Below are 14,224 nucleotides of genomic sequence, written 5' to 3'. Positions count from 1 at the left end.
GACTTTGGCATAAACTGGTCCATAGAAGACTGCGTTGCTGTGGGTCGCGGAGTAGGCCTACTTGACTGGGTGGATACATCTTCACGTGTGGATGTGCTGGCTCCACCACTATCACTAGCAGGCCCACTAGTTTCTCAAAGCTCCGCCACAGTTGGGTCCACAGTTCGCATATTTTTTTTATTTTTATTTGATTTATATTTATTTATTTAACCAGGTAGGCCAGTTGAGAACAAGTTCTCATTTACAACTGCGACCTGGCCAAGATAAAGCAAAGCAGTGCGACAAAAACAACAACACAGAGTTACACATGGGATAAACAAAAGTACAGTCAATAACACAATAGAAAAATCAGTATACAGTGTGTGCAAATAGAGTAAGGAGATAAGGCAATAAATAGGCCAATAGTAGCGAAGTAATTACAATTTATCAAATTAACACTGGAGTGATAGATGTGCAGATGATGATGTATAAGTAGAAATACTGGTGTGCAAAAGAGCAAAAAAATTGAAGAAAAACAATATGGGGATGAGGTAGGTAGTTGGATGGGCTATTTACATATGGGCTGTGTACAGCTGCAGCGATCTGTAAGCTGCTCAGATAGCTGATGCTTAAAGTTAGTGAGGGAGATATAAGTCTCCAACTTCAGCGATTTTTGCAATTCGTTCCAGTCATTGGTAGCAGAGAACTGGAAGGAAAGGTGGCCAAAGTAGGTGTTGGGTTTGGAGATGACCAGTGAGGTATACCTGCTGGAGCACGTGCTATGGATGGGTATTGTTATGGTGACCAGTGAGCTGAGATAAGGGGGGACTTTACCTAGAAAATACTTATTGATGACCTGGAGCCAGTGGGTCTGGCGACGAATATGTAGCGAGGGCCAGTCGATGAGAGCATACAAGTCGCAGTGGTGGGTGGTATATGGTGACAAAATGGATGGGACTGTGATAGACTGCATCCAGTTTGCTGAGTAGACTGTTGGAGGATATTTTGTAAATGACATCGCCGAAGTCGGGATCGGTAGGATAGTCAGTTTTACTAGGGTATGTTTGGCAGCGTGAGTGAAGGAGGCTTTGTTGCGAAATAGGAAACCGATTCTAGAATTCATTTTGGATTGGAGATGCTTAATATGAGTCTGGAAGGAGAGTTTACAGTCTAACCCGACACCTACAGTTGATGTCGGAAGTTTACATACACCTTAGCCAAATACATTTAAACTCAGTTTCACAATTCACATTTAATCCTAGTAAAAATTCCCTGTTTTAGGTCAGTTAGGATCACCACTTTATTTTAAGAATGTGAAATGACAGAATAATAGTAGAGAGAATGATTTATTTCAGCTTTTATTTATTTAATAACGTTCCCAGTGGGTCAGAAGTTTACATACACTCAATTAGTATTTGGTAAGATTGCCTTTAAAGTGTTTAACTTGGGTCAAAAATTTTGGGTATTCTTCCACAAGCTTCCCACAATAAGTTGGGTGAATTTTGCCCCATTCCTCCTGACAGAGCTGGTGTAACTGAGTCAGGTTTGTAGGCCTTGCTCGCACACACTTTTTCAGTTCTGCCCACACATTTTCTATGGGATTGAGGTCAGGGCTTTGTGATGGCCAATCCAATACCTTGACTTTGTTGTCCTTAAGGCATTTTGCCACAACTTTGGAAGCATGTTTAGGGTCATTGTCCATTTGGAAGACCCATTTGCGACCAAGCTTTAATAATCTGTCTGTAAACAATTGTTGTGATAATTACTTGTGTCATGCACAAAGTAGATGTCCTAACCGACTTGAGTGGTTGAGTGGTTGAAAAGTGAGTTTTAATGACTACAACCTAGGTGTATGTAAACTTCCGAATTCAACTGTAGGTATTAATTGTTGTCTACATATTCTAAGTCAGAACCGTCCAGAGTAGTGATGCTTGTCGAGCGGTCGGGTGCGTTGAAGAGTATGCATTTAGTTTTACTAGCGTTTGAGAGCAGTTGCAGGCCACCGAACGATTGTTGTTCGGCATTGATGACTCATTTTCCAGCTGTTGTTTTCACAGCTGTGCTTCCTCTCTCCTCGGCTGCTAAGTGTGTGACTGTGAGTGAGTTGGCTCCGCCGTCCCTCACGCACGGTTGGTTCATTGGTTGACACTGCGTGTCTGATTGACAGGAACAACAGGTGAGGCTGTTAGTCTGAGCTGACAGTCAGAACGAATGTGTGTGCGCTTGAGCATTTAGGCCTATATTATTATTATTTTTTTTTCGTTCTTTGAATTAATTAATTATATTCATTTAAATATTTTTATTATTCATATCTTAATTTGTATATATTTTTATAAATAGATTCGGCTATTCTGATATGTGATCCTGCTCTTAGACTTATTCGCGAAAGACCCATCACTAGTTTAAGGTAGGGACGTGAAATTTGACGTGACACCTGTGTACCACAATGCTATCACGGGGACTGATATTGCGAGATGAAAGGGTTGTCACTAGTTACAACAGCCACAAAGTCGAAATTGGCAAAAACTCCTCGCTTGGTGAGCAAAATTAACGCCACCAGCTGGAGAAGACAGATTTTGGTCCCTGTTATCCCTTTCGCTTCGCCTCTTCCTCTCTGGCTATATCAAAGACAGTACAGAAACTTTGTGGCTATATCGTAAAAATGCATGAAAACTAAAAATATATTTTTGGTCTTAATTTAAGGTTAGGATTAGGCATAAGGTTAGCAGTGTGGCTAAATTTAAAATCATATTTTAAGAAGATCAATTGTAGAAATAGGCGGGGTTTAGCGATTTGTGGCTGTTGTAACGACCAGGTGAAAGTTCAACCGAACTCCAGACATAATGGAAGTAAATCAGGCAAAACAAGAGCATCTACTTGCATTGAAAGGTATTTTACTGAGTTAAATATATGATAACATTGTTTAAAACAATATACTTAAGCAATATACTCATTTGGGTCGCGTTTGATTTGTCCGTTATGTTGATATCTGAAAAGAAGAGGTTGTTTACATCTGAGACTGACAATTAACTTAATTGCTAATGTGTGGCTAACATAGATGCCAAGTAAACGTCAAATAAGAATATGATGAACAAACTAGCTAAATGCGTAGCTAGTATCGAGTAACCCCTAATCAACAGCAAGCTGTTTTAGTTGTCTTTTTTCTTCTTCCGAGAGCCAACCTTATTAGCGTAACGACTGTTAACATTAGCTAGCTACTATCAAACGTTAACGTTACCAATATTCTGTCACATAATTTGCCATATCATGCACAAATTGCAAACTATGTCTAGAGCCTTAGATATGCAGTTTTAGAAACTAGTCTTGGTCTTGTAAGCCTTACATCACAATGTTGATAGCGCACAGGACAGAAGGTTGTGGGTTCGCGAACCACCGTGGACAAGAGTTGGGGTGGAAAGATCTTGTTTATAGTAAAAGCATTGCCTTGATCTATTATCGTATTTTCAGGTCCAATAAAAAAAAAACATTTTTATAAACATTTCATGTACTTTTACACATTAGCAGAATGCTTTAATACCACACAAGTTACCGAAATTACAGGATTAGAATGGACATAGAGATAGAGATAGACATATGTTCATTTTGTCATATTTCAAATAATTGTGTCTTGTTTGCAACAAAACGTTCCCTGTTTGCAAATAATTAAATCTGAGACATCATTGGGAATCTGGGCATGATACTTTCAAAAGTTAGGCCTACCTTTCCACCCCAGACAGAGGCCTAACAATGCAGAAAAATGTAAACTTTAACTGCTGGCTATTCTTCTTCTGTAGTTTAACCCAACGAGAGAAGGTCACAAGTATTTCCCTAAAAGCTGTCTGGGTTTAAACATTGTCTATTGTACAGAAAGTGAATAGCTTAATCAATTGATAATGACAGAATTACATTGCTTACCAAGTAAAGTCCATTTTTTTTGTCTCCTCAGCTATAGAAGGTTGTAGCTCACGCCTCAATCACACTTACTGTCATTGTGCAAAATGGTATGCAGCATCATCTAGATAAACTACCAAAAGTATGTGGAAACCTGCTCGTTGAACATCTCATTCCAAATCATGGGCATTAATATGAAGTTATGGAGCTGCTGCTATAACAGCCCCGACTTTCCTGTGAAGGCTTTCCACTAGATGTCGAAACATTGCCGTGGGGACTTACTTCCATTTAGCCACGAGCATTAGTGAGGTTGGGCACTGCTGTTGGGTGATTAGGCCTGGCTTGCAGTTGGCGTTCCAATTAATTCCAAAGGTGTTCAATGGGGTTGAGGTCAGGGCTGTGTGAAGGCCAGTCAAGTTCTTCCACATGGATCCCAACAAACCATTTCTGTATGGACCTCGCTTTGTGCACGGGGGCATTGTCATGCTGAAACAGGAAGGGGCCTTCCCAAAACTGTTGCCACAAAGTTGGTAGCGCAGAATCATCTAGAATGTAATTGTATGCTGTAGTGTTAAAATGTCCCTTCACTGTAACTAAGGGGCCTAGCCTAAACCATGAAAAACAGCCCCAGATATTATTCCTCCTCCACCAAACTTTACAGTTGGCACTATGCATTTGAACAGGTAGCGTTCTCCTGGCATCTGCCAAACTCAGATTTGTCCGTTGGACTGCCACATGGTGAAGCGTGATTCATCACTCAAGAGAATGCATTTCCACTGCTCCAGAGTCCAATGGCGGCCAGCATTACACCACTCCAGCTGACACTTGACATTGTGCGTGGTGATCTTAGGCATGTGTGCGTCTGCTCAGCCATGGAAACCCATTTCATGAAGCTTCCGATTAACAGTTATTGTTGTGACGTTGCTTCCAGAGGCAGTTTGGAACTCTGGTGTGAGTATTGCAACCAAGGACAGATGATTTTTACGTGCTTCAGCAGTTGGCGGTCCCGCTCTGTGAGCTTGCATGGCCTACCACATCACGGCTGAACCGTTGTTGCATTTTCACTTCCCATAACAAAACTTACAGTTGACCTTGGCAGCTCTAGCAGGGCAAACATTTGATGAACTGACTTGTTGGAAAGTCACTGAGCTCTTCCGTATGGCCATTCTACTGCCAATGTTTGTCTCTGGAGATTGCATGGCTGTGTGCTTGATTTCATACACCTGTCAGCAACAGGTGTGGCTGAAATTGCCGGATCCACTAATTTGAAGGGGTGTGCACATACTTTTGTGTATATATATTGTATGTATGCAACAAAAGTTCAACATTCACCTTCTACCATTTCTGTAAAGCTGTCTACGCATACAATTTGATGCATACGTTTGATAAATCCAACGTATGCACCACACAGAACGCACTGCAACTGCCTCTGCAAACTAATGCTGCTAGGCAAATGCAGCATTCCATTGGAAATAAATATACTTCTGGTGTACCAAAATGCATTGACACTGACAGTGTGATTGAGGCATCAGCTTCTGAATGTAAAAGAAACGAAACAATGATATTCCTATATGCAGTATGGGAGTAATGTCTTTCCTGGGTATTTTACAGCTTGTTTCTAGCATAAAGCATCTCGGTCCACTTTATGTAATCGGAATCCATTTTATTTTTTTAAACTTAAATTAACAAGGGGTAAGCTTGTGCTTTTTGACATTTTCTTTAATTAAAGTTAGGCCTATAGCATACCCTCTCATACCCCCTCAATTCGAGTTTTGGATTTTACTTAAAAGCCCTTCACTTACATGGAGGTAGGCTATTTAAAGGGTGCATGGTGTGTGGAGGAATTGACTGGCAAATGGATGGATGTATGGATGTAGCAGCCTATAGCCTAATCTCTTCTTTCAAACAGGTAGTCCTAGATCTTATGTATTAAATAGGAAGAAATAGGCACCAACACAAAACCCTCTTGTTGCTAGTAAATTCCAATTACAATGAAGACAGTTTAAATTAATTATGCCTACTCGAATTTGCATACTTTCAGCTGCCTACTTTCAGCACCACGAGCTGCCCATTTCCGATTGATAGCGCTGCAGGCTGCTGCATCAAGTTTCAGAAACACAATGTAAGTTACTCGAATCTGGCTTATTGAGAGGTCAATAACTCTGATAAATACATAATGGGAAAGAAACATAATGTTTTATAAAATCAATTATAATCTAGGTGGTTTGAGTCCTGAATGCTGATTTGGCTGACAGCCGTAGTATATCAGACCATATACCATGGGTATGACATTTTTTTGCAGCATTGAAGGTCCCCAAGAACACAGTGGCCTCCATCATTCTTAAATGGAAGACGTTTGGTACACCAAGACGCTTCCTAGAGCTGGCCGCCCAGCAAAACTGAGCAATCAGGGGAGAAGGGCCTTGGTCAGGGAGGTGACCAAGAACCGGATGGTCACTCTGACAGAGGTCTAGAGTTCCTCTGTGGAGATGGGAGAGCCTTCCTGAAGGACCGGCATCTCTGCAGCACTCCACCAATCAGGCCTTTATGGTGGCCAGATGGAAGCCACTCCTCAGTAAAAGGCAGATAACAGCCTGCTTGGAGTTTGCCAAAAGGCAGCTAAAGACTCAGACCACAAGAAACAAGATTCTCTGGTCTGATGAAACCAAGATTGAACTCTTTGGCTAGGATGCCAAGCGTGATGTCTGGAGGAAGCTTGGCACCATCCCTACGGTGAAGCATGGTGGTGGCAACATCATGCTGTGGGGATGTTTTTCAGCAGCAGTGACCTGAAGAATAATCAGGATTGAGGGAAAGATGAACTGAGCAAAGTACAGAGAGATCCTTGATGAAAATCTGCTCCAGGGCGCTCAGGACCTGAATGGCGCAAAGTTTCACCTTCCAGCAGGACAACGACCCTAAGCACACAGCCAAGACAACGCAGGAGTGGCTTCGGAACAAATCTCTGAATGTCCTTGAGTGGCCCAGGCAGAGCCGGGACTTGAACCTGATCGAACATCTCTGGACAGACCTGAAAATAGCTGTGCAGCAACACTCCCCATTCAACCTGACAGAGCTTGAGAGGATCTGCAGAGAAGAATGGGAGAAACTCCCAAAATACAGGTGTGCCAAGCTTATAGCTTCATACCCAAGAAGACTCCAAGCATTCATCTCAGCCCAAGGTGCTTCAACAAAGTAGAGTAAATGGTCTGAATACTTATGTAAATGTGATATTTCAGTTTTTAGTTTTTAATACATTTGCAAAAAAATTTGCTTTGTCATTATGTGTAGATTGATGATTAAAAAAAGCAATTTAATCAATTGTAGAATAAGGCTGTAACGTAACAATGTGGAAAAAGTCAAGGTGTCTAAATACTTTCTGAATGCGCTGTATATCACTCGAGGTGGTGAGAACTTCAATCCATTTGGAGTAACTATCACAACACATGACTCACATCCAAATAAACAACAACATTGCCTGTTAAATCGAGATAACAAATTAAATTAGAATTACAACCTTTGATAAGTGAATTTTTACTTGATTGAATCCCACTAGGTAATTCAAGGAATAGTAAAATAGACTAGAGACAGGTGTCCCTCATTCAGGGGCAGCGCTCTCTGCCCTTCTCATGGTCCGAATATGACTATTGCTATATTATAAACTTTTTCCTAATCGTTAGTGTTTAGATATCACATTTAAATCTCACCCAATGCTTCAAGTGAGGGTGATCAGGCCACACCAGAAAGTCAGAACAAAGGTCAGAGGTCATTCAGTCCCAGTAAGTGTTTCTTTCCCTTCTCTACCCTTGTACCTCAGATATTATTTAAAGACATTTCAAACATTTTGTGTACCAGGTTTACTTTGGGTTTTTCAGCACATTTCTTATCAAGAGAAGTGAAGAATGCAACCAAAATTCAGAAAATAGATACTTCAGACAATTTTGTTCCCTTTTAAGGTGCATCCTTTCTAACCTGTGAAAACCCCCCACTAAAACTGAATAAAAAGACCCCATAAATCAAATTCAGTATTAACATCACTAACAAATATTCAGAACAGATGGGTTGTGTGTGCGTGTGCTGATGTGTGTGTGGTAACACAGGGCAAAAACAAACATGGCCAGGCCTAACTTGATTGGGAGCTGGGTACCTTTTATACTTAAAAGAACTGCAGAATATTACTAACTACTCTCCCAAGGGAACAGCCTCTGGATACATTTCAAAGGGAAAATGTACATTCCTTTAGTTTTCTCTTTGCCAAGTCTTAATCAGTAACAGAACTACAGACAAAACAAAACATAACTTCTGTTCACAGAGAGGCCACTGTCCTCCCTCCACTCTTTAATCGTTTGTGTTTTAATCTACCTCAACTAGGGTTGCACATGGACATTTCCGGAAAGTTTCCGACCCTTTGCAACCCTAACCCCAACGTTTACTGTAAGTACTATTACCAACCTCTGTTGGATATTCACCATTTTTTTCACACTCATTAATGTATACTATTTTAAGATTTAATATTCACTAAATTGAGACAGATCTACTCATTAACAACATTTTTAAAGGTAATTTTAGGTTTGGTAACCCCAATGCTGGCGCTTGACACAATTGCTTTTTTAAACTTTACAATTACAATTGTTTCTTTAATGCTACAAACAATAACTCACAATATTACTACACTCTAATTACAATTGTTTCTTTAACGCTACAAACAATTACTCATAATATTAACTCCACTCTAATTCCTCGTGAGGACCCCTCCTCCCTTTAGTCAATTCTATAATTCAGAATAAGATGGAATAAAGTGTCTCACGTGATTAAAAGAAAACACGATTTTCTGAGCTTGCAAGGAATGTTTGGACGTGCCAATTTGAACTTGTTATCTTTTTAGAATCCATTCCCATGGCATTTTGCATAGATTATCTAACCCCAAAATTGGTTCCACACCCGTTGCCTGTTCGGGACTAAAATCTACGACCGACCCTAAATCTACGACCGATCGTAACACATTGGGACTACTGAATAATCTCAGGCTTTCTAGGTCGCTATCCATCTCCCCAAGATGTCAGAATGAGTAGTAAGTAGTAGGAACTTTGCCTACCTTGTTTAAATGTGCCGGCTCCTGTTCCACTGATTCGGACTCTCCAGTTCGACACTAAATCGTGGTGAATCACGCCGACAACGCCAACTGTTATGTTCTGAACAAACTGAGTAAACCTCAAACGGACAACTAGAAATAGCTCAAACCAAGTTTATTCACCCACTGGGTCATACAGCTACAAAGCCAAGACATGATTACACAACTCCTTACACATCTAGACAACCAATACATCTCTGTTGCTAGGCAGGAATTGAATTGGTTCCTCTCATTGGTGTAGTCACAGCCCTGTCTGTTACTAAAACCTTCGTGGAAGTGTGTGTGTGAGATAGTACTGCAGTAGTAGAGTCGTTGTAGTGGGCCTCTCTTGCCCGCCTCCCAGAGGTTTCTTCTCACTTCATCTGTTGATTTGACCTCGACACATTCCTCACTCCTCCCTAGTTGCCTTTCGCCTCCCTCATCAGAAACATGGAACAGAAGATGTTTCTAGTAACTTAATAACTTTCCATACACCTAGTTCCCATATACCCTTCATTGACCCAACATATCTATATCCTTATACATGTAAAGTAATTTGTGAGTTATAGTATGGCAACGTGAATCAGTACATTTCAATTAGAACCTAACGGTAAGTGTGTTTTGCATTTGTGAAATTATTTTTGATGTAATTTAAAAGTAGAAGGATTTATTTTTCTAGAACTGTACCGCAATTGAGAATCGATTCATGTTTAGAGTATTTGGCTGTTTTGACTTCCAGAGCAAATTTGCCCATTTAAACAGAGCATGTGAGGTCCTTGGCCTATAAGGAGTAACATTAGGCTGCTTTAGTCCATTATTGGGATAACTGTAATCGAGCTATGTATCATTTATTTAGCTAATATTGGATAATGTCTTCCGAGCTATACCTATTTGGCTACTAAACGCCGCAAAACAGAAACTGTCAACTGCGTTTATTTTCAGCAACCTTAACATGTGTAAATATTTGTATGAACATAAGATTCAACAACTGAGCAAGTTCCATAGACATGTGACTAATATAAATGGAACAATGTGTCCTGAAGAAAGGGGAGGTCAAAAGTAACAGTCAGTATCTGGTGTGGCCACCAGCTGCATTAATGTTGAATCTAGGGGGCACTATTTTCATTTTTGGAAAAATGACATTCCCAAAGTAAACAGGCTATTTTGTCAGGACAAGATGCTAGAATATGCATATAATTGACAGCTTAGGATAGAAAACACTCTAAAGTTTCCAAAACTGCAAAAATATTGTCTGTGAGTATAACAGAACTGATATTGCAGGCGAAAGCCTGAGAAAAATCCAATCAGGAAGTGACTCGTGTTTTGAAAGCTCTGCGTTCCGATGCGTCTCTATTGAGCAGTGAATGGGCTATCAACCAGATTCCTTTTTCTTCGTATTCCCCAAGGTGTCTACAGCATTTTGACGTAGTTTCACGCCTTTATGTTGAAGAATGAGCGTAAGGGACTACATTGCGTAAGTGTCCGGCTGAGGGCTCTCAGAGTAATTATTGCGTAATAGACAGAGGTAGCTATTTTTCCTCCCGGTCTTACTGAAAATACAGCTGTCCCGGTGGATATATTATCGAATAGATATTTGAAAAACACCTTGAGGATTGATTATAAACAACGTTTGCAACAAGCTCATTTGGAATATTTTTCGGAGTTGTCGTGACCGCAATTTCCGGTCGAATTCTCAGCCAAACGTGAAGAACTAACAGAGTTATTTCGGCTACAAAAATAATATTTTTGGGGAAAAGGGAACATTTGCTATCTAACTGGGAGTCTCGTGAGTGAAAACATCCGAAGCTCATCAAAGGTAAACGATTTAATTTGATTGCTTTTCTGATTTTCGTGACCAGGTTGCCTGCTGCTAGCTAGGCATAATGCTATGCTAGGCTATCGATAAACTTACACAAATGCTTGTCTTGCTTTGGCTGTAAAGCATAATTTCAAAATCTGAGATGACAGGGTGATTAACCAAAGGCTAAGCTGTGTTTCACTATATTTCATGAATATGAACATTTTCTAGAAAATCTTTGTCCTTTTTTTGTCCGTTGCGTTATGCTAATTACTGTAGTTGATGACAACGCTCCCGGATCCGGGATGGGTAGTTACAAGACGTTTGTACTGCAGTGCATCTCCTCCTCATGGACTGCATCAGATTTGCCAGTTCTTGCTGTGAGATGTTACCCCACTCTTCCACCAAGGCACCTGCAAGTTCCCGGATATTTCTGGGGGGAATGGCCCTAGCCCTCACCCTCCAATCCAACAGGTCCCAGATGTGCTCAATGGGATTGAGATCCGGGCTCTTCCCTGGCCATGGCAGAACACTGACATTCCTGCCTTGCAGGAAATAACGCACAGAACGAGCAGTATGGCTGGTGGCATTGTCAGGATGAGCCTGCAGGAGGGTACCACAGGATGCAGGATGAGCCTGCAGGATGTCTTCCCTGTAACGCACAGTGTTGAGATTGCCTGCAATGACAACGAGCTCAGTCCGATGATGCTGTGACACACCACCCCAGACCATGATGGACCCCCCCACCTCGAAATCGTAACGTGTAACGCTCATTCCTTCGATGATAAAGGCAAATCCGACCATCACCCCATGTGAGACAAAACCGCGACTCGTCAGTGAAGAGCACTTTTTGCCAGTCCTGTCAGGTTCAGCGATGGTGGGTTTGTGCCCATAGGTGACGTTGTTGCCGGGGATGTCTGGTGGGGACCTGCCTTACAACAGGCCTACAAACCCTCAGTCCAGCCTCTCTCAGCCTGTTGCGGACAGTCTGAGCACTGATGGAGAGATTGTGCGTTCCTGGTGTAACTCGGGCAGTTGTTGTTGCCATCCTGTACCTGTCCTGCAGGTGAGATGTTCGGATGTACCGATCCTGTTCAGGTGTTGTTACACGTGGTCTGCCAATGCGAGGACGATCAGCTGTCTGTCCTGTCTCCCTGTAGCGCTGTCTTAGGCGTCTCACAGTACGGACATTGCAATTTATTGCCCTGGCCACATCTGCAGTACTCATGCCTCCTTGCAGCATGCCTAAGGCACGTTCACTCAGATGAGCAGGGACCCTGGGCATCTTTCTTTTGGTGTTTTTCAGAGTGAGTAGAAAGGCCTCTTTTTAGTGTCCTAAGTTTTCATAACTGTGACCTTAATTGCCTACCGTCTGTAAGCTGTTAGTGTCTTAACGACTGTTCCACAGGTGCATGTTCATGAATTGTTTATGGTTAATTGAACAAGCATGGGAAACGGTGTTTAAACCCTTTACAATGAAGATCTGTGAAGTTAATTCATAAAAATCCAAATATCTTTGAAAGACAGGGTCCTGAAAAAGGGACGTTTCTTTTTTTTGCTGAGTTTGGTTACCATTACTACTGTTTTAGCTGGAGGATAGCTGTTGTTACTTAGGTAGTGTAAAGCATAGCACAGAGAATTTTCCACCTACCATTACTTGATGACACTTCCTCAATTCCCGACTTGGAAGACAACAAGTGTCTTCTAAACTTCCATTGCTAGTTGCAGGGGGTTTGTTTGAATTTAGAAAAGGCTCCGTTATTAAATTATACATTTTTTGCTGCAATGTTTACGCCGCCATCTTTGTTAGGGTATGTGTTACAGGTATTAGGGTTTCCCGAATATTATCACAGATGAAAGGTGAAGTTATCATTTGGTATTACCATTGTAAAATAAGAGGATTTGCATCATCATATAGAGCTGGGGTAGCTACCCAATTACTTTTTGAGAAGGTTCGGTCACACATTTGTTAGGTGGCAAAGGTCTGGATTGATATTGTCATTTATTGGTGTTGTAACAAACCCCCACCTCTTAAACCCATGCACCTTCAAACTGTTCACCTCTTAAACCCATGCGCCTTCAAACTGTTTTGTTGGCTGAGAAAAAATGTTGCAGTGTTATAGCTAATTTCCTGCAATTCTACACATTGTTCCATGCCTTGTGTGGGTAAATCCATTTGAATTAAAAAACATTTTGACATCACTCCTTTTGATTTGAACCAAAACTTCCATTCATATTTGCCTTTTGAAGAATTTTGCATACCCCACAATACCATGAGACATCCATGGCTTCATCACTGGAAAATATAAATGGTTGAGATTTGATCAAATCTAAAAGTTTACAAACAGGGTTGTCAAACTATATATATATATATATATATATATTTTTTTTTTCTAGGAAAAAATACTTTTATAACCTTAAACATCAATGATCTAAAACGCTAGATTTTTTTAAATTAACATATGTTGTAGCTTAGACCCCATTTTACATCATCTGAGGGTTTTGTGTTGTCCCCGCCATTGGTTGAGACACGACATGTTCTTGAATACAGGGTGGGTGTCATGTTTTGGCTGATAAATGTACTAAAACGGAAATAACATTTTAACTTTCAAATGGTACCACATCAGAGAATGTTGACTTTAATGGGAATATCTGTTGTTTTAAATTATACTGTCAATCCTCCATAGGAAACCTATTGAAATCATAGAAATATAGATAATAAAATAGGCATAACCATTTAAGTTGACATTCGACATTGGGTGGACCGGCGGCCGCCTTTGTGGTAGTAATTAAAGTAAAAATTACAATGGAGTACCAGCTAAATTGCAGTGGTCTGAATGATCGGTCCATTCTATTCATTATATATCTATGATTGAAATGACACCCACCCTGTGGCTAGTTATTTCATAGTTTTGATGTCTTCACTATTATCCTCTTCCGGTGCCGACAGAGATGGCCGCCGCGCTTTGCGTTCCTAGGAAACTATGCAGTTTTTTGTTTTTTTACGTGTTATTTCTTACATTGGTACCCCAGGTCATCTTGGGTTTCATTACATACAGTCGAGAAGAACTACTGAATATAAGAGCAGCGTCAACTCACCATCAGTACGACCAAGAATATGACTTTCCCGAAGCGGATTCGGTGTTCTGCCTTTCACCCAGGACAACGGAATGGATCCCAGCCGGCGACCCAAAAAAACGACTTCGTAAAAGGGGGAAACGGAGCGGTCTTCTGGTCAGACTCCGGAGACGGGCACATCGTGCACCACTCCCTAGCATTCTTCTCGCCAATGTCCAGTCTCTTGACAACAAGGTTGATGAAATCCGAGCAAGGGTAGCATTCCAGAGGGACATCAGAGACTAACGTTCTTTGCTTCACGGAAACATGGCTCACTGGAGAGATGCTATCGGAGTAGGTGCAGCCAGCTGGTTTCTCCATGCATCGCG

The 14,224-nt window shown here is 41.1% G+C and overlaps 1 protein-coding gene across 5 annotated transcripts in view; it reads left to right on the top strand.

The window, feature by feature from the left end:
• Nucleotides 1-2,768: 2,768 nt before the first annotated feature.
• The window catches only part of LOC139388648 (trafficking protein particle complex subunit 13-like), a 32,047-nt gene continuing 20,591 nt past the window's right edge, over nt 2,769-14,224 (top strand). For 2 of the 5 annotated variants that reach the window (XM_071135440.1, XM_071135439.1), the window contains exons 1-2: nt 2,814-2,868; nt 8,242-8,304. In XM_071135440.1, coding sequence (XP_070991541.1) covers nt 2,823-2,868; nt 8,242-8,304 — 109 coding nt within the window. In that variant the 5' untranslated portion in view covers nt 2,814-2,822. Of the gene's footprint in view, nt 2,869-5,911; nt 5,993-8,241; nt 8,305-14,224 lie in introns of those variants that run through there. The other 3 variants (XM_071135443.1, XM_071135441.1, XM_071135442.1) reach the window with 3 other exon arrangements.

This window comes from Oncorhynchus clarkii, chromosome 29, assembly GCF_045791955.1.
Source record: "Oncorhynchus clarkii lewisi isolate Uvic-CL-2024 chromosome 29, UVic_Ocla_1.0, whole genome shotgun sequence".
Classification (NCBI taxonomy): domain Eukaryota; kingdom Metazoa; phylum Chordata; class Actinopteri; order Salmoniformes; family Salmonidae; genus Oncorhynchus; species Oncorhynchus clarkii.
This window is presented reverse-complemented; position numbering and strand designations above follow the sequence as displayed.